Consider the following 20,876-nt stretch of genomic DNA (forward strand, 5'->3'; position numbering starts at 1 on the left):
AAAAAAAAAAAAAAAAAAAAAAAAAATGCTACAAATAACACAGGTATCAAAGAAAATCCAAACCCTAGCTGATTAGTTGTTGAATTAATTCTGTTATGTTACATCAGAATCATGGTCTCTCTTAGGGATCAGAAGTTTTAATAACCTTGACAAGTTGTCTGGGAAAAATCAGTGAAATCCTGTGCCCTTAGGAGTAAATTCTCACACCAGACCCTCCAGATTTGGAATAAGGTAGCTACCAATTTGACTGTGAACTCAATGCAGTAAATTTTTTTTTAATCGAATGAAAAGTGCATGAGGTCACTCATTTGCCTGCATGCCTCCATAGTAGCGCTTTCTCAGTCTACATTGATCTGGCTTAGTCCACCTCTAATCTCAAACGTGTCCTGCTGTGACACCACCTGCCTCTCAATAAGACCCCTCGGTGACGCTGTGTCACTCTGCAGCTTCCGACCTTCAAAGAATTGTAGATTAACTGACTTGGTCTTAACCTGTGTCATAGAACTCTTGGGTTGCATGAAATGGGACCCAACTCCAGCTAAGCAAGACAGAAGAATTTATTATAAAGATACCGGCACGGCTTTCAGCTAAGCAACGTTTCTGGGCTCTGAGATGAACCTGAAGAAGTAACAGAAAGATGTCAGGGAGGCCGGCAGGCAGCACTTCTTGGGTTGTGTTGGTTTTCTGTCTCCCTCACCAGGATGCAGAGTCTCTGAAAGCCGGGCAGGGACTTTGCTTATTGTGTATTTATTTCTGTTTTTGTGAACTGGTTTCTCTACGTTTATATTCCTGGCACCTTAAACAAGTGCTTGGCATATGAGTGAGTTTGTGGGACACCTTCTTACTTAAATTCGCAGAAGAGATAGCAACCTTGAAACCTTAACCTTCTCCAGTTGCCTGAATTTACTGGCTGCCCTGTGGCTTTATCCTCAGCTCGTTGTCAAGGTGCACATGAATGATAACAGCACGAAGTCACTGATGGTGGATGAGCGGCAATTAGCCCGAGATGTTCTAGACAACCTTTTTGAGAAAACCCATTGTGACTGCAATGTGGACTGGTGTCTTTATGAAATATATCCGGAACTACAAATCGGTAAGTCCCAGTTCCAGCAATTGACTGTACTCCAAAAAACCTGTGAGTTTTTTTTATTATGGGTTTTGGTCTATTGCGAAGAAGAGTTTGGTTCAAGGCTATCAAGACTCCCCCTGCATCGCTTCCCTTAGGTCAGGTTCAGTGCTTGCCTCTTCATTTATCTGTGGCAAGGAGACTCGGATTGGAGCAGGTGGCCAGACCTTGGGGAATGTAAGCATTATTGCTGCTACTTCTCTAGCAGATCCAAAAGGGAAAGAAAGTGACAGGAGGATACTTCTTACCGCATGATTAGCAAGCTGAGCAGATGGTCGGAGAGCCTGGGTGTCTGTCAGCCGATGTCTCTTTAAAGTTTACTTCTTTATACTCTAGGGTAACTCTGCCGCGGGCCTCACATCACTGCCCGCTCACTCAATGTCTGACACTTTGTCTAGTGGAAGAGGCTCAGCCCCGAAGAGCAAAGGACAGTGGATAGGCGTTGATTGAGTTTTTTTTTAAAGCTAAAAAGCAATTAAAGAAATACTCTGTTACTTCTCATTCTTAATACCACTCATAGAACAATTGTCTCCTGGGAGAGCCTGTTGGAATACAGAAATACATGTTTTAGAAGCTTTGGGTACACATCTTTCTGGAGGAAATGGTCTGCCTGGAAGTAACCTCTTGAAGTTTTCTTCAACTCTGTGAGTCAAATAGAGAATTGAAAGCTCTCTAAAGGAAGGTTTAGGGTTGGTTCCGAAATACATTGTTTTTTAGCAGTTTAGTCCATGTTTTATAGTACTCATCACTTATCTCACAATTTCATTCAAAGTTGTTTACCCAATTATTGGCCTCCTTCCATATAGGATGTTACCTCCACCTGGGGCTATTTAAAATAGTCAAAAATTCTAATATGAAAAAAGAGCAATGGCTGACCATTATGACTATATTGTAGGTTCATCTGCCATGTTTTTAATGGAAAATAAGTTGAAGACCTGAGACTGAAGAATACACATAATAGAGATGTTATAATGTGACATCATGTAAGAATTAGGAATTTCTAAAAACTGATGAGAAGTATGAAACATTGTGTTAACTCAACACCAGCTTATTTCTCTGTTGGAAACCCTGATGTCTTGGGTCTGAAAGAATGCTTTTTCTTATTTTATCAGAAAGGTTTTTTGAAGACCATGAAAATGTTGTTGAAATCTTATCAGACTGGACAAGAGACACAGAAAATAAAGTGCTGTTTTTGGAGAAGGAGGAAAAATATGCTGTATTTAAAAACCCCCAGGTAAGATAACTTGTATATTGTTAAACCATATAAAATACTCATTTTTAAATGTCACCTGTGTACTCACCAGCTCATTCATTATCTCACAAAATATCACAAATGTATTCCTTTCAAAGAAACACAAACAACTCTTAGGCCATATGTAAACTAAGAGCCCCTTGAAGGATTCAGAGAGAAAATAATCCATTTTGTTTCTTTTGATTCAGCATCCAAAATATACCTCTCTGTTGACTTATCCTCCTCTTCTGTCCTTATAGCTCGTTGGCTACATTAATCCAATATATGTGGCGCACTCTGAGCCATTAACACTTCATAGTTTAAAGATACCCTTTTCTTTGTTGTTCATATTTGGTGCTTATGGATGTTGGGATAAGTCAAGAGAGTGCCTGGAAAACGTACAACTCTACATACAGTCTACAAAATAAAAAGTGTTGTTCTCCATATTTGAAAAAGCTTCCTCAAATCATGCGTACAAGGATGTCCTAGACTTGTCCCATGGAAGTCTCTAGCCAACTGTCTGTGCATGGCGGACAGGGAAGTTTCCTCACACAAAGTTGCGTTCAAGCTCTCACCTGGGAAATCTGTTGGAGTTAACCAGGTGAAGAGTAGAGTAGAAGCGAGCATCCTAGGCGGGGTGTGTGTGCAAAGTCCGAGAAGAAAGAGGGAAGTTCTTTTAGGCCATGGGAAATTGTACAGCTGGACCACGAGGAGGAGGAAGGGACAGGGGGTGACAGTGCATTCAGATAAATTGTGGAAAAGAAACTGATAGAAATAGCATATTGGAGGCTTCCCTGGTGGTTCAGTGGTTAAGAATCCACCTGCCAACGTAGGGGACATGAGTTCGAGCCCTGGTCCGGGAAGATCCCACATGCTGCGGAGCAACTAAGCCCGTGCGCCACAACTACTGAGCCTGCGCTCTAGAGCCTGCGAGCCACTACTACTGAGCCCGTGTACCACAACTACTGAAGCCCACGCGCTTAGAGCCCGTGCTCCGCAACAAGAGAAGCCACTGCAATGAGAAGTCCGCGCACCGCAACAGAGAGTAGCCCCTGCTCGCCGCAACTAGAGGAAAGCCTGCACGCAGCAACAAAGACCCAATGCAGCCAAAAAAATAAAAATAAATTAAGGTAAAAAAAAAGAAATAGCATATTGGTTAAAATAAAAGCAGGTCAGAAATGAATGTTTCCAATCACCAGTTCATGCAATCGTGATTGTCAGGGGTTCGTTTAAAATATATTTTCAGGCTGTTTACTCAGTTTTTAACATTTGGGGTTTTTTGGCTGCATTGGGTCTTCATTGCTGCACACGGGCTTTCTCTCTGGTTGTGGAAGCAGGGGCTACTCTTCGTTGCAGTGCGTGGGCTTCTCATTTTGTGGTGGCTTCTCTTGTTTTGCGGTGGCTTCTCTTGTTGCCTAGCACGGGCTCTAAGCGCATGGGCTTCAGTAGCTGCAGCACGTGGGCTCAGTAGTTGTGGCGCACAGGCTTAGTTGCTCTGCAGCATGTGGGATCTTCCCGGACCGGGGATCGAACCCGTGTACCCTGCATTGGCAGGTGGATTCTTAACCACTGTGCCACCAGGGAAGTCCCAACATTTTGTTATTTTTATCTTCTCAAAGAACCAGTTTTTAGTTTCATTGATCTTTCCTATTGTTTTCTTCATCTCTATTTCATTTATTTCTGCTCTGATCTTTATGATTTCTTTCCTTCTACTAACTTTGGGTTTTGTTTGTTCTTCTTTCTCTAGTTGCTTTAGGTATAAGGTTAGGTTGTTTATTCGAGATTTTTCTTGTTTCAACATTTTGCTGTTTTTAAAAACCCAGCCTCAACCACTCATGCCTGCTTTGCCTGTTTAGCTATATTCTATATTTCTTTTATATGAAGCTGCATTTTCTTGCCACTATGGGATTCATTCAACTTTGTGGTCATGATTGAGGGGCATGGAGCGTGCCCCACTCTCTGTGGGTGGAAGAGCTCAAGTCTAGGGTTCGTTCTTGCAGAAAAATGATTTATGGAAGTAGAGATGGTGAGTGAATTGTCATCTGCAGAAGCTTATTAGATGACAGAAGATTCTGAAGCCACTGACAGGGTTCCAGGGTATTGTTCACTGCATTCAGCCTACAGTGTGTTGCGTTTATTCCCAGCATCCCAGTGCCAGTGAGAGCCAGTGGAGGTCCGACCCCGCTTAGGACTCACGGATGCTGGAACAGGTCCTGGTCTTCCTGGCCGGCAGCCATGGCATCAGGCCATTGATTTACACTCACTTCGCTCTCTACTTTGCCACAAGCCCCAAAACTTCAGGAATAGGTGCCAAACAAGCATAATTGTCTAAGAATCAAATAGAGATAAAATTTAAAAACTTGAAAAGGTCTGAAAAATGGTCCCAAAGGCTTGAAGATGCATAAAAAGTAAGCACTACTAAATACTTAGTGCATTTGAATCACTAAGACCTGAAAAATAAGTGGTGGGGGAGATTTTGAATCAATGTGTTGTTTCTGCTGTGATTTTGTTCTTGATCAAATTGTTTTTTAACAAAATCAAGTGGTCCTAGCAAGACCTCCTTTGGACCGGAGAGCAGCAGCAACAAGATGATCAAGGGCTTTGTAGATTGTGTTAAAGACACTGGGCTTTGTCCTGAGGCTTGCAAGGAGCCGTTGAAGGGTGTTGAGTTGAGGGAAGATCAGTGTGATAGCACAGCAGAGAATGGATTTGGAGAAAGTAAAAGTGGCAGCCGCCGTGTGATGGAGAGGTGGTTACAGAAGCTCAGAAAGATGATGATGGACTGAAGGGTATTGGGGGAGACTCAGGAGGTAATGGAATTTTGCAGAATATGGTGACCGCTTGGATGCTGGTATAATAAGGAGGCATAGAAGCAGACATGGATGACACTGATTCCCCGCTCGGGAATTAGATAGATCCTGATGCCCTTCCCTTCGGTAGGAAGCATGAGAAGAGAAATAGGTTGGGATATAAACATGATGAACTAGATTTTAAACATTGCTGAGTTTCTCCTTCTCCTTCAAAAAAAAAATCTCATTTCACCCTCCATAAATTCAGCATGAAATGTACACATTTTTACTTTCGTGTTTTCTATCAGATGGGCAATATTTTATCTATAAATGTCACTAGAGACATGCTTCTAAATTTTTCCTTGTGTTGTTTTTCTCTTCTCATGAGATGAGTAAAAATCTTTCTACCTTTGACATCCCCATCTCACCTGTTCCCCAACTCCGAGGTATTTATTTACAAGGAAAAAGAGAACTGACTGGATTTTGGTCACTTTCCCAATATCCCCCCCAAACTTACCTTGCATTTAGGGACTTTCCTCTGTGATTGTAAAAAACTTCTAGAGATAAAGATAGTGACAGGGGGCTTCCCTGGTGACGCAGAGGTTGAGAGTCCGCCTGCCGATGCAGAAGGCCCACATCCCCCAAAAAAAAAAAAAAAAAAAAAAAAGATAGTGACAGGAACTGACTTCTAGTAGATAGTATTGGTTCTAAGTTCTTAAGATATCAAACCTAAGAACTTTTTTTTCTTTCTAACTTTTATTTGCACTGATTTTTTGCGGCATTTATTCCCGGGCCAGAAGTTTCTGTTTCTTCAGTTTCTTCTGGGATATCTTTTTCTTCTGTGCAGCCTCCTCTTCTGGTTTAAGAACAATCTGTTCTTTTTCAGTAAGGCCCATCTCAGTGTGGCAGGGACAGCTCGTGTATGGGTTGGTCTGACCACGAGCTCTGTAAGTCCTGCACTGCATTGTGTGGGCTTTGTTCACCTGGATTTGCTCAATGACCAGAGAATCTACATCTACACCCTTAAGTTCAGCCTTACTCTCTGCATTTTTGAGCATGTGCAGTAAAAATTCAGCACTCTTTTTGGGCCACCGACCCTGCGTCCAGCCCCACTGTTTGGCCTGGCCACACCTACCAGCTCCGCCATTGTAATGACAGAATGGCACACACTGCTTCTTTATAGTGACATCCTTCAGATACTTGGTGGCTTTTCGGGTACGCACACACATATTGGCCTGGGCAGTTTCACGAGTGTTCTTAAAGTGAACACGAAGAGTTGAACCTCTTGATTTGCATGATTTTGTGGGGTTTTCTGGATCAAGTGAATCGCAAACCATTTTTAGAGGTCACCTCAGGCCGCTTGCTGGAAAAGCCTAAGAACTTATTTTCATGGCAGTTTATAACAAAAGCTACGTTTTATCAAATGCAGAGGGATAAACTGATGATCCAGGGAAAGAGGGAAATTGCTAGAAACTATTAATAGCTACTCTATGCTAGGCTAGAAGCTTTGCAAGTATTATCTCCAATCTTTACAACTATAAGAAGGATATATTGCTATTCCTCTTTACAGATGAGAAAACTGAGATCAAAGATAGAAAGGAGGCCTTTGTTTGATCTTAAGACTCACTGGGGACTTTGATGAGTGGTTTCCATAGGTTGAGTCTTCTGTTCAGAGCTCTCAAGACTATAGGAAACCTGGAATGAAATTGGTAGTGACTGAGGATGTCCTCAGACAAGGTAAATTGAATACAGCTAGCGGGATGATACCACAAATGGAAACAACTGATTCAGAAGTTACTACACTGACTCAGTTTCCCACAATGAGAAGAAACTGATTGCCAGAGGCCCGGATCAGAATAAGCCCCCATTTATTCTTTTGCTGTCTCTGTAAAAGTGGATGCAAAGGCCTGGCCTGGGCCACCATTCCTGAAGAACTGTGTGCTAACAGTCACATTGCTTTACATGGTAAATGACATCTTCTGTGCCCTTAGAGACAATGGTGCCTACTCTCATAGGTCTGCAGGTGTAGATCCCTGGAGTGCTTGAGAGTTCAGATTCTGTCTTTCTCCTTGGAATCTGCATTCATGACTCCAAAGTCAGTCTGTTCTTGGCCTCCCCATAGCCTGTTTGATATGTAAAATACGGATTAGTATTTGCAGCTTGACTGAGAAAGAGCTTCTGTGGCCCAGAGTATCAGTTCTTCTGGAAAATTACTAAACCATACAAAATCATGTAAAATTTCATGAAATTTTACAACACTGAAATCCTTAGTACTTAATAGGATTCTCTTACAAACTACTTATCTGTGGGGATAAATAAGTCTAGGCAGGCGGCAGTAAAATGAATGCAAAGGGAGGTTTTGAGCTCAAATATTGGAAACAACCATCAATAAAGATTTGGGGACGTCAGTGGTGCGCTTTGCAGGCACAAATGCAAAGCACCGCCTCCACCCATGACTTGAAAAGTGATGTTGTTCACCTGTGTCTCAAGTGTCACCTGCTGACTGTGTGGTCTTAGCAGGCTTTCTGATGACACCTGAATTCAGCGTTTCTATTTGTACAATGTGGTACAGCTATACTTGCCACCTCGCAAGGTACAATCCAGCATGCACGACGTTGTATATAAAAGTCAAGTCATTTGATGCCAGCCGAAGTTCAGCGGTCACCTATAAGAAAAGATGAACTGAAGCATATTTAAAAAATTTAAGAGTTTATTTGAACAAAATTCGATTCGAATCCGGCAGAACCAAATCAGAAGTCATTAGGGAGCAATCCTCAGCTAAGAACCAGGGGAGAGACTTACAGAGAGAAGGTACAGAAACCAAGAAAGGAAATTATTTGATTGTAGCCTAGGTAACTGTTTGTGATCGGATGCCCTTAGGTTTCGGTTTTTTGTAACCTCGAGGCTCAGATTTTGGTTTGCTTACGTAGGCTGCCTGGCATTGGAGTCCCCGCAGTCCAGTGGCCTCCTTGTCTAATTAATTTAACAAAAGTTATCTGTAATAAGGTGATGGAGAGAAACCAGATCCTGCAAATTTGTGGACCAAAAGATGCTTAATTAGGAAGGAATTTCCCCAGGATGACTGGTCTGTACTTAGGTAATAGCAGATCACTTCATTTTTATTTTTTTTAATTTTTTAAACCTTTTTTTAAAAATTATTTATTTTATTCATTTATTTTTGGCTGTGTTGCGTCTTCGTTGCCACGTGAGGGCTTTCTCCAGTTGCGACAAGCGAGGGCCACTCCTCGTTGCGTGCACGGGCCTCTCATTGCGGTGCCTTCTCTCATTGCAGAGCACGGGCTCTAGGCGCGTGGGCCTCAGCAGTTGTGGCACACAGACTCACACGCACTCAGTTGTGGCACGCGGGCTCAGTAGTTGTGGTGCACGGGCTTAGTTGCTCCACGGCATGTGGGATCTTCCTGGACCAGGGCTTGAACCCGTGTCCCCTGCATTGGCAGGCGGATTCTTAAGCACTGTGCCATGAGGGAAGTCCAGATAATAGACTATTTTTAAGAGCAGTTTTAGGTTCACAGTGTAGGGGAATAGAAATACCTGAGGTTAGGGGCAGAGTAGGGACCCTCTAAAGCATGGGGTCAGGACAGGGACCCTTTTGCCCACGTGGTCCCGCCTCTTTGGGGTAAAGTAGGTTGGGGCAGTAGAACCTTACTGTCCTAATTAAAGCAACTTTGTTGATGAAGCAGCTGAGTTTCCCCTAGTTTCTCAGTCTGGTTGGCGTTAGGAAAGTTCCTCTTCCCAGTTGACTGTAATCACAGGGTGGTCTGCTCATCCTAAAAGAGTGCCAGATGTTCAGATGAACAAATGAAACTCAGCCATAACCCAAAGAGTTTTGTTTTCCCAGCTGCGTTGACATACAGCTGCCACTGTGCAAAGACCAGTGAGGGCCCGAAACCAAAAGAGATGCGTGAGGCCTGAGGTCTGTGTCTGGAGAGGGAGACAAACCCTGGTGTTAACATTAGCTGTTCTTCTTGCTAGGAGCCCGAAGAATCTCTTTTTCAGAGAAGGTATTGGGAAAACATATTAACGTAAGGTCGCCTGCTTGCTGTACTGCTGTTCATTTCTTTTAGTAACATCCTTTATGTTTCTGACTTCAAAATTAATATCAGTTTATTGGAAAAAAAACTGAAAAGTAGAAGAAAGGAAAGTTAAATCATCCACACATTCCAACAATCATCACTATTGATATTTCAGGCAATTTTCATTCCGTTTGTTGTTTCTTAACCAAAATTTGGTGGTGGTGATGGTTTATTTGGTTGCACGGGTGAGGAGCAGAGAGAACCACAATGTCACACTTCCCCTCGGGTGTAGAAGGGTACCAGCCACTGTGGGGGAAAATGACCTCATGGCGTCCCTCCTCTTTTCCAACCTCCCTGTCCTGCCAAGGTTCATCTCTGACCATCCGGGACCAGGCCCAGCTGGAAGGAAAATCATACGGGCGTCACATTTACGGCCTCCAGGAGAGGCTCCTATTTTAAAAGAAAGTCTGCTCTTGACTTCAGTGCCCCAGAGCCCCTGAGCAACCAGTGTGGGCATGTGTATCAGTCAGGGTTGGAGACATGAACACAACCTCAGAATCCCAGTGGCTTAGAGTAGCAGGTGTTTCCTCTGTCTGGGGCCTGCAGGTCACCGGGTCCTCTGTCCACGGCTCCAGAATGTGCGTCAGATCCAGGGAGTTCCACGGGCCTCTTGTTGTCCTCGGACCAGCAGCCACCTTGACACACTCTCCTGGTGAAAGGCGAGCGTGCCGGAGAATGAGTGGAAACACACAACACCACCTCTCAGGTCCTCTGCTCAGATGGAGGCACTGTCCCTTCCACCCACGTTCTGTTGGCCAAAGCCAGTCACGTGGCCAGACCCAACATAGGGGGGCAAGGAAATGAGCTCCGGCCATTCTCGGGGGAGGCACTGCACAGTCATCACTAGATGATGGGCATCGGTGAATTCTGACACAGGGCGGAAGAGAAGAATGGGGAGTGATGGTCAGGTCTTCATCAGGTGTACCCCAGCTCTAGCCAGGCTGCTTGTCCAAAGGCACCCAATATTTTTTTTTAATTGAAGTATAGTTCATTTATAGTGTTGTGTTAGTTTCAAGTGTACAGCAAAGTGATTCAGTAATACATACATATGTACATATATTCTTTTTCAGATTATTTTCCATTATAGGTTATTATAAGATATTGAGTAGAGTTCCCTGTGCTATACAGTAGGTCCTTGTTTACCTATTTTATATATAGTTCTGTGTGGATGTTAATCCCAGACTACTACTTTATCTGTCCCGTTCAGCACCCCTATCCCCTTTAGTAACCATAAGTTTGTTTTCTATGTCTGTGAGTCTATTTCTGTTTTGTAAATAAGTTCATTTGTGTCCTTTTCTTTAGATTCCACAAATAAGTGATACCATATGGTATTTGTCTTTCTCTGTCTGACTTACTTCACTTAGTATGATAATCTCTAGGTCCATCCATGTTGTTGCAAATGGCATTATTTCATTCTTTTGATGGCTGAGTAGTATTCCATTGTATAAATATATATCACATCTTTATCCATTCATCTGTCGGTGGACATTTAGGCTGCTTCAAAGAGCCCCAATATTTATCTAACTCTGGGCCTTTTTACATGCTTTTCCTCCTGCCCTGCACACTCTCTTTATTCCTTTTTCCCTACCTGAAGATGAACATCTTTCAAGGCAAAGTTCCAACTTTGACCTCCTCTGTAAGTCTTAATCGTCTCGGTTCACAGTGAGTTCTTCCTCTCTGAAAACCTATAGAACTTAGCTCATTTTGCATTTATGCAGTGTCTTAGATGGTTCCCCCATCTACAGATATATAGCCATCTACTTATATTTATCTTTTCAGTGTGATAGAAAGATTCTTAAGAACAGTGATATTTTACATGCAAAGGGTACTCACAAATATTTACTCGTGGATTGATAAGTGTTTGTTTGATGTACTCTTTATTCCAGAAAGGCGATATTAAAAATGTAACATATTTGCTGTTTCTGTCCTATCCTGCTGCTCTCAAATCTTGCATTTTCAGAAGCTGTGAGAAAAAGAGGCAGGCTGTCACTGAAAGTCTCATTTCCCATTTTAAAGTTCCCTTATTGTTCCGCTCAGATTGTCCCCAACAGATAATTTACTTTTGAATTCTGCTGCTTGCTACAGAGCACTCCAAATTCTTACCCAAGAGCAATCCATCCTTTCTAAGGACTGCCCTGCGTGATCTCCAGCTTGGATTTTCTTTGTGCTTTTTGCATTTATCATTAAAACAAAAACACAATATAGCACTATCACTTGGAAGGGGAAAAAAAGGTATTCAGAAGCCGAAAAAGTGAGGGGGGTCTCAGAGAAGACACGGCTACGTCCTGACCCTTCACGATAACTTCATAAAATGAGACCCTTCATGTTTAGAAAGGCTCTTCCCTTATCTGTCCTGCAGAGGGCGACACGTGCCCTCCTTTTCCCAGATGATGATGAAACACACATGCCCTGGAGTCTCCCTCACAGTCTCTGTCCATTCTTTCAACTCATACAGGCTCACACTTTTTCCAGGGCCCTAAAGCAAGTGTGCTTCCTAGGAGCACACTCTACATTCACTCTCAACTAGGTCATCACTTTTTGTTTGTTTTTGGCAAAATACACATAGAATTTACCATTTTAACCACTTTTAAGTGTGCAGTTCAGTGGTATGAAGCCCATCCACGCTGTCGTACTGGGTTCTCTCCTATGGTGTTTAGAGCATTTTAATGCCCAGAAAAGTCATGAAAAACTCAAAGCTCTGGCACTAATTGTCCTCGGGCAAATCACTTAATCCTTCTGTTTCCTTATCTGTGAAGCAGCAATCGCACCTACACTGTGGAGTTCCTGTGAGGATGAAACGGCAAGCACACCTGTAAGGCCTCAGTGTAGAGTTCTGGCAGGTGGCATACGTTACATAGTACATTAGTCACCGTCCTCAAGCCAAACACGTAAAATTAGAATCGTTTCCAAACCCTATAGAGTAATCACACTAATTCTCACTATGCTGTCCTTTCAAATAACACATAAAAGTTTCTTTAAAAACATATTAAAAGATAATTCAATAAGAATTATGGAAGGAGTTGTACTTGATTTATTTCCTCTGTTTAAGTTAGCAAGTTGCCATTGTTATGCATTCTATTTCTAGGAGATCTCCTAATTCTGCAAATTTTATTTGCCTGCGGTTTGCTTCCTCTCTGTCCAATACACTCTGTTCTCAAACTTCAGTGTAAGAAAAAAATCATCCAGGAAGCGTGTTGGATGTGTAGATTCCCAGGCCCCCTGAGATTCCAGTTCCGTGGTTTGGGAGCCCAGGAACATGCATTTTATGGAGCATCAAGGTGGTCTGGGGATCACACTTGGAGAAACACTCCTATCGTGTCAATAAACATTTGTGTTTAGACTCAGGAGGGTCCTTAATTTAGTCACTATGCACCATGAGTATATGTTCTAGTTTTAATACATTTTTTTCAGGCACTATCTTACAAACTCTACATTTCCACATAAAAGTGCTAAATACTTTGACTGTGGCAGTGGTCACGCCTGACACAATCCACAAACAGATGTTCCAAAGAGGTAATCACGGGAGAGGGCGAGGGTCCTGCTTCCCTGAGTCGGGAGCTGCTGGAATTAGAGGAGGTTTAGTCTCTCTGCCCTTGAACTTCACTGACCTTCAATTTCAGGGGTAGTGTGGTGTGGTGGTAAGGGCACACACATCATACACACTCAGCCCCTGGTATTCATTCAGGGTGCAGTGCCCTAGCTATTTAACCTTGCTGAGCCTCGGTTTCCTAACCTGTAAAATGGGGGCACTGTTACTTACCTCACAGCCTTGCTGTTAGAATTGGGGGTGATGTTTGCAAAGCGCCTGGCTGAGGATCTGGCATGTAATAGGTACTCCCCCAAAATCGTGAGTGCTTCTAAACTGGTCTTTCTTTTGCTAAGCTGATTCTCTTTCCAGAAATGCCCTTTCTGCTTCTCTCTGTCCTTAGAAGTTGCCAAGTAGCAAACTTTATGTTGTGATTGACCCACGTGGTTTTTAAAAATTAAAATTAGTTGCCAGTGCTTATAAAAATCCAGATTTCGTGCTTCTCTGGATAAGCCAGAATCTCTAGTCCTCAAGGCCTTGGGATCCTACATGGTGATCAAAGGCCTGGGACATGGGACACGGGCTCTACCATCCTCTGGTTCTGGGCTCTTCCAAGGGCACTGGGGTCTCCCAGCTTCCAGCATTTGACTCATGTTCTAGACCATGGAATTTAACAATTAAATGACATTGTATCCTTTGCTAGTGGTCTCTCTCTTTGCTTGTTTCTTCATTGAATGTGCACTCTGGGAGGAAGGGAAGGTGTTACTTCTGGCCAGTGGAGCAGTGGTCAGCACTTAGCAAGTCCCTCCATAAGTACTTGATTGACAGAGACCATACACTGTGGTTGACAGTTTACTTCCTCCAGATATGTCTCCTCTCTCCAGCAAGACCGCGAGTTCCGTGCAGTGGCTACCATGGTAATGAACACTTACTGATCTGACCTTTTACTATTTTATTTAGAATTTTTACTTGGATAACAGAGGAAAAAAAGAAAGCAAGGAAACAAATGAGAAAATGAATGCGAAGAACAAGGAGTCCTTGCTTGAGGTATGTTTAATTTTGTAGAGTAGAATAAAAGAGAGTTAACTATTTTTAAATGATTTGCTTCTCAGAACAATGGGCGATTCTGAGACACACTGAAATTTTAACTTGGGGTTTTAAAATCAAATCATTACTAAATTATAGCTATTTAGACAATTAAACTGGTTCTTGGAGTCAGTTGTTAAAAAGTTTTGCTTTCGACAATATATTTTACTCTTCATGAAGTTGGACTCGTAATTCTTGACTAAAAGACTTGAATCCACATAAAACTCATCTCTGACCATATATTTCATTGTTTATGTGCTCCACAGTCAGGCGTGACTTCTTTGCAGTGAATTCTAAGGTGCCCTTCCAGCAGCCAGGGGTGGTAGAAAGTGTGAGATTGCAGTTAAGAGATCTGATCCGAGCTTGCCTCTGCCTGTTGAAGGTCATGTGTTATTGGGCAAGTCCAAGAACCTTGGTTTCCTGTATTGTATTGAATTATTACAAAGACTTAGGGAGGCAGTGGAAGCATAGCATGTAAAGTATGGTACACATGTCTGGATTATCACTTACAGGGCTGTGTTCCAGAAGTTCATTTGACGGTTGATTTTCTGAAACTTCTAATGAGTTTTCACATAACAACTTTGCTCAAAATCGAGGCTCTGTTCCCCGACCCTAATGCAGATGCACGCCAGATCACAAATGGGCATAGGAGCCCCAGACAGATTTTTGTTGTCCCCGACAACATGTTGACCTTTTCTTGAGTTAAGAGATTTGGGGCTTCTCTTGAAAACTCAGAAGACCTGTTGACACCTTGGCCCACATTCCCATCTGGAGCCAATTCACTGATGCTAAAGGGCACCCTCTCCCAGGTACCAAGGCCTGCCCAGACCCCTGCACAGGGTTCTAGCCCTGCCGGCGCTCCCAGCCCTGTTCCCGATGGAGCAGGCCCTACAACCTTGCTGCCACGCATTCCCAAGGTCCTGGAGACGTGCTATAAGTTTTGGCTCCTGGGACCAAGAACACAGTGGGTATTTCCCAGGGAGGCCAACGGTGGGAGTGGGGACATTCTTTCTGCATTTATCAAAGAGTCTCCAGGTTGAGTTGAGGGAGATAAAGCACCAGGCATCCCCAGCAGCAGGGAGATTCAGGTTCTGAGCATCCCCAGCAGTGATGGACACAGACAGACATGGAAGGGGAGTGAGCAGTTTCCTGACACAGCCCTTGGCCATTAATCAGTGCTTATTGCATCAGCAGCTGTCTGTAAATCAAGGACTGCTTATGCCTTGGTTTATACAATTGCCTGAATAGGTCTTGTTGGAAGACTTCAGTTTTTAAAAGCCGGATGGGAAAGAAAATACAAAGCATGTTATGCTGTGAAAAATCAGCATTATCCTGCTTTCGAACTTGGACCCCAAATCTGCTTGAATTTAAGAGATCATTGAAGGGCTCTCGCATCCCCCGCGCATACCTGGGCGCCTCGGAGCCCCTGTGGTCGGGCCCCAGCCCGGGGTCTCCCACCACTCGCGAGGCCAGATGTGGAGGCACAGCTTGGAAAACCGGGACGAGAAGCGTTTTGTGCCAGATTGCTGCTGCTTATGTGCGGAGACAGAGCAGATCTCCTGGGGAATGAAATCAACGCGTGAGCCTCTATGGAGACCCCAAATTTAAAGCAGGGCCTGAAAAACTTGGCTGATGAGTTTGCCAGACTTCAGGATTATCGACAAGCAGAGGCTGAAAGACTTGAAGCCGAAGTAGTCGAACCTTTGCAAGCTTCTGGAAGTGGAAGGGAGCAGGACCCTGTGGTCTGTGCCCCCTATGTCCTCAGCCTGCCTTTTGTCTGTGGAAAAACATTAGCCAAAGAATAAGCTTAATCCGAGAAGTGAGAAAATGCAGAAACAAAGGAAAACAGTCAAAGGAGACCAAATAATAATAGTTGAGTCATTAAGCAAAGTCAAGGACCTTTGGTTCCTCCTCAAGGGCCATAGATCACATTCTGCGCCATATCCTGTGAGCTGTCTTACAGGTACTGAAAACCCCACCAGGTGGAAGAAGTTAACTACATGATGACCAGACTGTAGCCATGACATAAGCTGCCATAATTCCAAGAATCGGCCTCAAAGAAATGGAAACAAACAGACCCTGGAACCTAAGATTAACTGTACCTAAAACAATCAAGATGATGCTGATCAGACCACCGATGATCAATGCCAAGATGACGGTCAGAGCTGACTGTGCTGCTTCTGCGTGTAGCCCCCTCCCTCCACCTATAAAAGCTCTTGCCCTCTGACTGTCAGTGAGGGGAGTTGGCCTTTGGATAGGCGTCTGCCCTCCCCACCAGTTGCCGGCATTCAAAATACAGCAAAGTTTCCTTTCCACCAGACTGGCCTCTTTATAATGACTTTTGAGCAGCAAGCAGCTGGACCCCACTTTCGGTTACGGAACCAACTGTAAAAATGAAACGAGATGACCTCAAAGCAACATTAACAGCAAAGAATTGAGGAGCTAAACAGTTAACTCAGAAAGAACACGTCAGAGAAGCCCATCTGATCGACATGTTATTTCACAGGCAGAAACTGAATTACAGGGACTTCCCTGGTGGCACAGTGGTTAAGAATCCACCTGCCACTGCAGGGGACACGGGTTCAAGCCCTGGTCCGGGAAGGTCCCACATGCTGCAGAGCAGCGAAGCCCGTGCACCACAACTACTGAACCTGCGCTCTAGAGCCCACGAGCCACAACTGCTGAGCCCGCAAGCCACAACTACTGAGCCCGTGTGCCACAACTACTGAAGCCCGTGTGCCACAACTACTGAAGCCCGTACGCCTAGAGCCTGTGCTCCGCAACAAGAGAAGCCACCGCGACGAGAAGCCCGCACATCGCAACAGAGAGTAGCCCCCTTGCCGCAACTAGAGAAACCCCGCGCACAGCAGTGAAGACCCAGTGCAACCAAACATTAATTAATTAATTATTTAAAAAGAAGCTGAATTACAAAGAGCTACAATGTATGCTACTAGAACAACTCGTCATCTGGAGGAAACTACTGACAATTTTGAAAAGCAGAAAACAAAGAATATAAAGACTATATTTTCAGAATTTATCACTATCGAAATGTTATTTCACAGCAAAGCTTTAGACGTCTCCACTACTACCTACCAAAATACACAAAAGATTGGTGAAGAAGATTTAGAGGTTTTCTGAAATTCTCTGTATCCACCAGATTGTTCATCCCGTTTAGATATCATAAGAGCAAATTCAAAGTCACATCTGCAGAGATCAGTGTCAGCTAAGTGTGCATCTGGAACAGGACAGGTATCCACCTGTCGACTAAGAAAGGATCAACAAGCAGAAGATGATGATGAAGAGGATGAAGGCTTAGATGTTACAAACGAAGAAAATGAAATTTCTTAAGTAAACTTTGCACTTCTATTTTCATCTTAAAGGACTCGGAATCCAGAATTACTAAAACTGTAAAACATTATACTGGCTTGATACGTTAAACCTCAAAATGAAATCCTACTGGAAATGGAGGAATTATTAAAGGAAATTTATGCGGACCAAAAAAAAAAAAAAAGAGAGATTATTGACAAGGCAACTAATACCAGCTAAACTGGGGGAAACTGGGAAAGATATGAACAAAGATGTCACCCAGATCCACTACACATACATTTACTTGAAGGATGCAAAATTAAGTTTATTCTGCTTTTATGAGACTGAATGAAAGGAGGTTGAGAGTTATAAAAAACCAAAGCCAAAAATAAGTTTGAGTGTTTGAACTGAAAGATAGAATAATATGTAATTTTCTTGTACTGCTTTTAAAAGAAATGTATTAAGAATTATATAATTCTATGCATGTTTTGAGTTTTAAACATCTGCACCTAGAAAATGTACTTTGTCACTATCCTTTTCTGATACTACAGTATTAATAATTGTCTTCTTTCTTCTTTGATAAGAAACTATCCCCTGAAAAGGAAATCTTGCCATTTTTGACAACATGGATGGAACTTGAGTGCTAAGTGAAATAAGTCAGACAGAGAAAGACAAATAGCTGTATGTCTCATCTATGTGTGGCATCAAAAAACAAAAAACCTGAAATCATAGATACACAGAAGAGATTTGTGGTTGCCAGAGGCAGGGGTAGGGATGCATGAAATGGCTAAAGGGGGTCAAGAGGTACAAACTTCCAGTTATGAAATAAATAAGTCCTGGGATGTAATGTACGGCATGGTGACTATAGCTAACAATACTGTATTGTATATTTGAAAGTTGCTAAAAGAGTAGATCTTAAAAGTTCTCATCATAAGAAAAAAGGATGTGTAACTGCGTGAGGTGATAGATGTTAACTACACTTAAGATGGTGATCATTTTGCAATATATACATACATCAGATCATTAGGTTGTATACTGAAAACTAATACATATTCTATATCAATTGTATCTCAATGTAAAAGAAAAGAAAATTATGCCAAAAATAAAATATTACTGTACAAAATTTTTATGTATAGAATTGTATATTTTAATTTTTCCATTTACTAGCAGTGAAACAGTAATTTTTTCACTTACAGACACAGGAATAAGTTTTCTATTTATCAACTTACAGTAACAGAAATAGACTTTAGGTAATGCTTTCTTTTATAATATACCAAGATTGTACTCACAACCTTCCTTATGAAGCTGGGGCTATCGTTACTCTGATTTTGCAAGTAAAGGCACCGAGGTTGAGTCACTTGCTCAGGGTCACAGAGCTAAGTGGTCAAGAAGCCTGGAAGTCTAACTCAGGAGCTGAGACTCAACCACCATGTTCTTCCTGTCTTTTGGCAAATGGTATGCAGTGTCAATATATGCATTCAATCAAAGCTGTAGACAAAACGATTTTTAGCTTGAAGGCTAGTTGGCCACAGTTTGTTTAAATGTGAACAAAATATGTGTTTTATCTTTCATGGGTTTTGTATCGTTGGAATCTCAATTTCAGGAGAGTTTTTGTGGAACATCCATCATTGTGCCAGAACTAGAGGGAGCTCTTTATTTGAAAGAAGATGGGAAGAAATCCTGGAAAAGGCGCTATTTTCTTTTACGAGCTTCTGGAATTTATTATGTCCCCAAAGGAAAGACTAAGGTCAGAAAAAAAAGATATGCTTTTGCAAAAAGGCATTTCATGAAAGTGAAAGTAAAGAAATCCTCAGGTGGTAATTTAAATACATTCTACTTTGCTGTGAGATTCATGTTACTACAATGTTTATACAGATACATATCCTATTAGGACAGAATTACAGAAATCCTGAATCTTTCCACTGCTCTCTCTTGAAGGTGAAGAGTTTTATCTACTTTAAAGTCAGGTTTCAGAAATTATGACTGAAGCGCTTTTTTAGAAATTAATTTGTTTCTCCACATATTGATCTTTGAGGACTTCTTTCCCCCCTTTTTACTCTATTGTTCTGTAGTCATTACAGTAAAACTTCTTTTATCTGGAATGATAGTGGTATTAGAAGTCTTGATAGAGTTTAATTTAGATTTTAGCTTTTATAACTTGAATATTTAAATTGTTCTCTGAATTATATTATATGCATTTCCCTGCCTAATTTAGCAGAGTATCTTAGATATCATTTCACTTCTACTTGGTAATTTAGGATTATTGCCTCAAATCTACAAGCACATGGTAAATTTGTCTTCTTTGAAATGTAATTTTAACTCTCATTCTAACTCTTAGCTTTTTCTAAGACCTTTCTTAGATGATGGCCATTTCCATCCTTTGCTCACCTTTGCAAAGTTGTAGTCTGTCTCTCTTTCTATATCTGGAGTAAGCCAAATCGTCTTGCCTTCACCGCCAAATCCAGGGCACCTCCCAACGGCATATTTTCAAATTGCAAGCTGCTTCTAATAAGGCTTGGCCCACATCCCTTGCAGGTGAAGTCATAGTGACTATCCAGGGCTATTCCCACTAGTTAGAAGACTGTCATCTCTGTGGAATGCAGGAGAGCATTATGGGAAATTCTTGGTCCAGAGCAGCTACCACTCCTATTTCGTTTCAGTCTTAGAATTCATACTTTTCCCATCTGTGCTATCTTCATTCCAGTCCCAAGCGTGGGGGGCATAACAGTTGACCCACAAATTATTTGTTTTATTTTAGAGGTGTTATGTCTTCGGCATTTACATATAAGTGAGACATACAAGCCTATCAAAAACAACACACTTAGGGACGAAAATTAGAAGCATTCACATTGGAGTTGGACAGGCATCCTTTCTGTCTCTGCTGCCATTAACACTAATGGAGGAACTAGCCAGGAAGTCAAGAAAAAGAATAACAAGTATAATTACTGGAAAAGAAGAGGCAAAACTCTCTTTATTCACAGTCAGCATGATTGTCTGCCAGACAATATAAGACACTCAACTGAAAAACTTAAGAGTTTGGTCCCAATGGACCAAATAAACTTACCAAATAAGACATTGTTTTCCTTTATATAAACAATATGCAAATTAAATATGCTGCAAAAGATTCCATGCATTGCAAGAACAAAAAAATACAAAATACCTGACAATAAACTTAACAAGAAAGGTTCAAGATCTTATATGGCATAAAATAGAAAACGTAATAAAGGAAATGAGTTCGAACTGAATAAACAGAAATGTACAATGTTGCTAGATGAAAAGATACTAATTCTCCCCCCAATTTTTCTATATATTCAATTCCAATAAAAAAATGTCAATAGGATTCTTTTAACTTGAAGTTCAAAAACTGATTCTAAAATTCATCAGAAAGAGATGCGGTTCCAAAACAGACACAAACAAAAATTTTAAAGAACATTATGGAAGAACCCCTCCTCCCAAATGTCAAAACATTAGACAAAAACAGTACAGGAAGAGAAAACAGATCAACAGAGAGCCATCTAATATAAGAGAAATTCAAGTGAGCATTTTATAGCAGTGGGGAAAGAATGTGATACTCAACAAATAGCATTGAAATAATTGTATATCCATTAAAAAAATATAGCTTCCTACCTCATACCATGTTCCAAATTAAATCTTAGGTTGATTAAATGTATTTGGACAAAATTACAAAATATTAGGAGAAAATATATGGTCAGTATTC

General features: G+C 41.8%; 1 protein-coding gene and 1 pseudogene across 3 annotated transcripts in view; one reads left to right on the forward strand and one right to left on the reverse strand.

The window, feature by feature from the left end:
- APBB1IP (amyloid beta precursor protein binding family B member 1 interacting protein) overlaps nucleotides 1-20,876 on the forward strand; it is a 97,844-nt gene that overhangs the window by 54,228 nt on the left and 22,740 nt on the right. For all 3 annotated transcript variants that reach the window (XM_024742284.1, XM_024742283.1, XM_024742282.1), the window contains exons 6-9: nucleotides 934-1,093; nucleotides 2,239-2,360; nucleotides 13,727-13,813; nucleotides 18,762-18,905. In XM_024742284.1, the coding sequence (XP_024598052.1) occupies nucleotides 934-1,093; nucleotides 2,239-2,360; nucleotides 13,727-13,813; nucleotides 18,762-18,905 (513 nt within the window). The remainder of the gene's footprint in view (nucleotides 1-933; nucleotides 1,094-2,238; nucleotides 2,361-13,726; nucleotides 13,814-18,761; nucleotides 18,906-20,876) is intronic.
- On the reverse strand, nucleotides 5,847-7,219 carry LOC112397954 (60S ribosomal protein L17 pseudogene; annotated as a pseudogene).

The sequence above is a fragment of the Neophocaena asiaeorientalis genome, unplaced genomic scaffold (assembly GCF_003031525.2).
Source record: "Neophocaena asiaeorientalis asiaeorientalis breed wild unplaced genomic scaffold, Neophocaena_asiaeorientalis_V1.1 scaffold781, whole genome shotgun sequence".
In the NCBI taxonomy this organism is placed as follows: domain Eukaryota; kingdom Metazoa; phylum Chordata; class Mammalia; order Artiodactyla; family Phocoenidae; genus Neophocaena; species Neophocaena asiaeorientalis.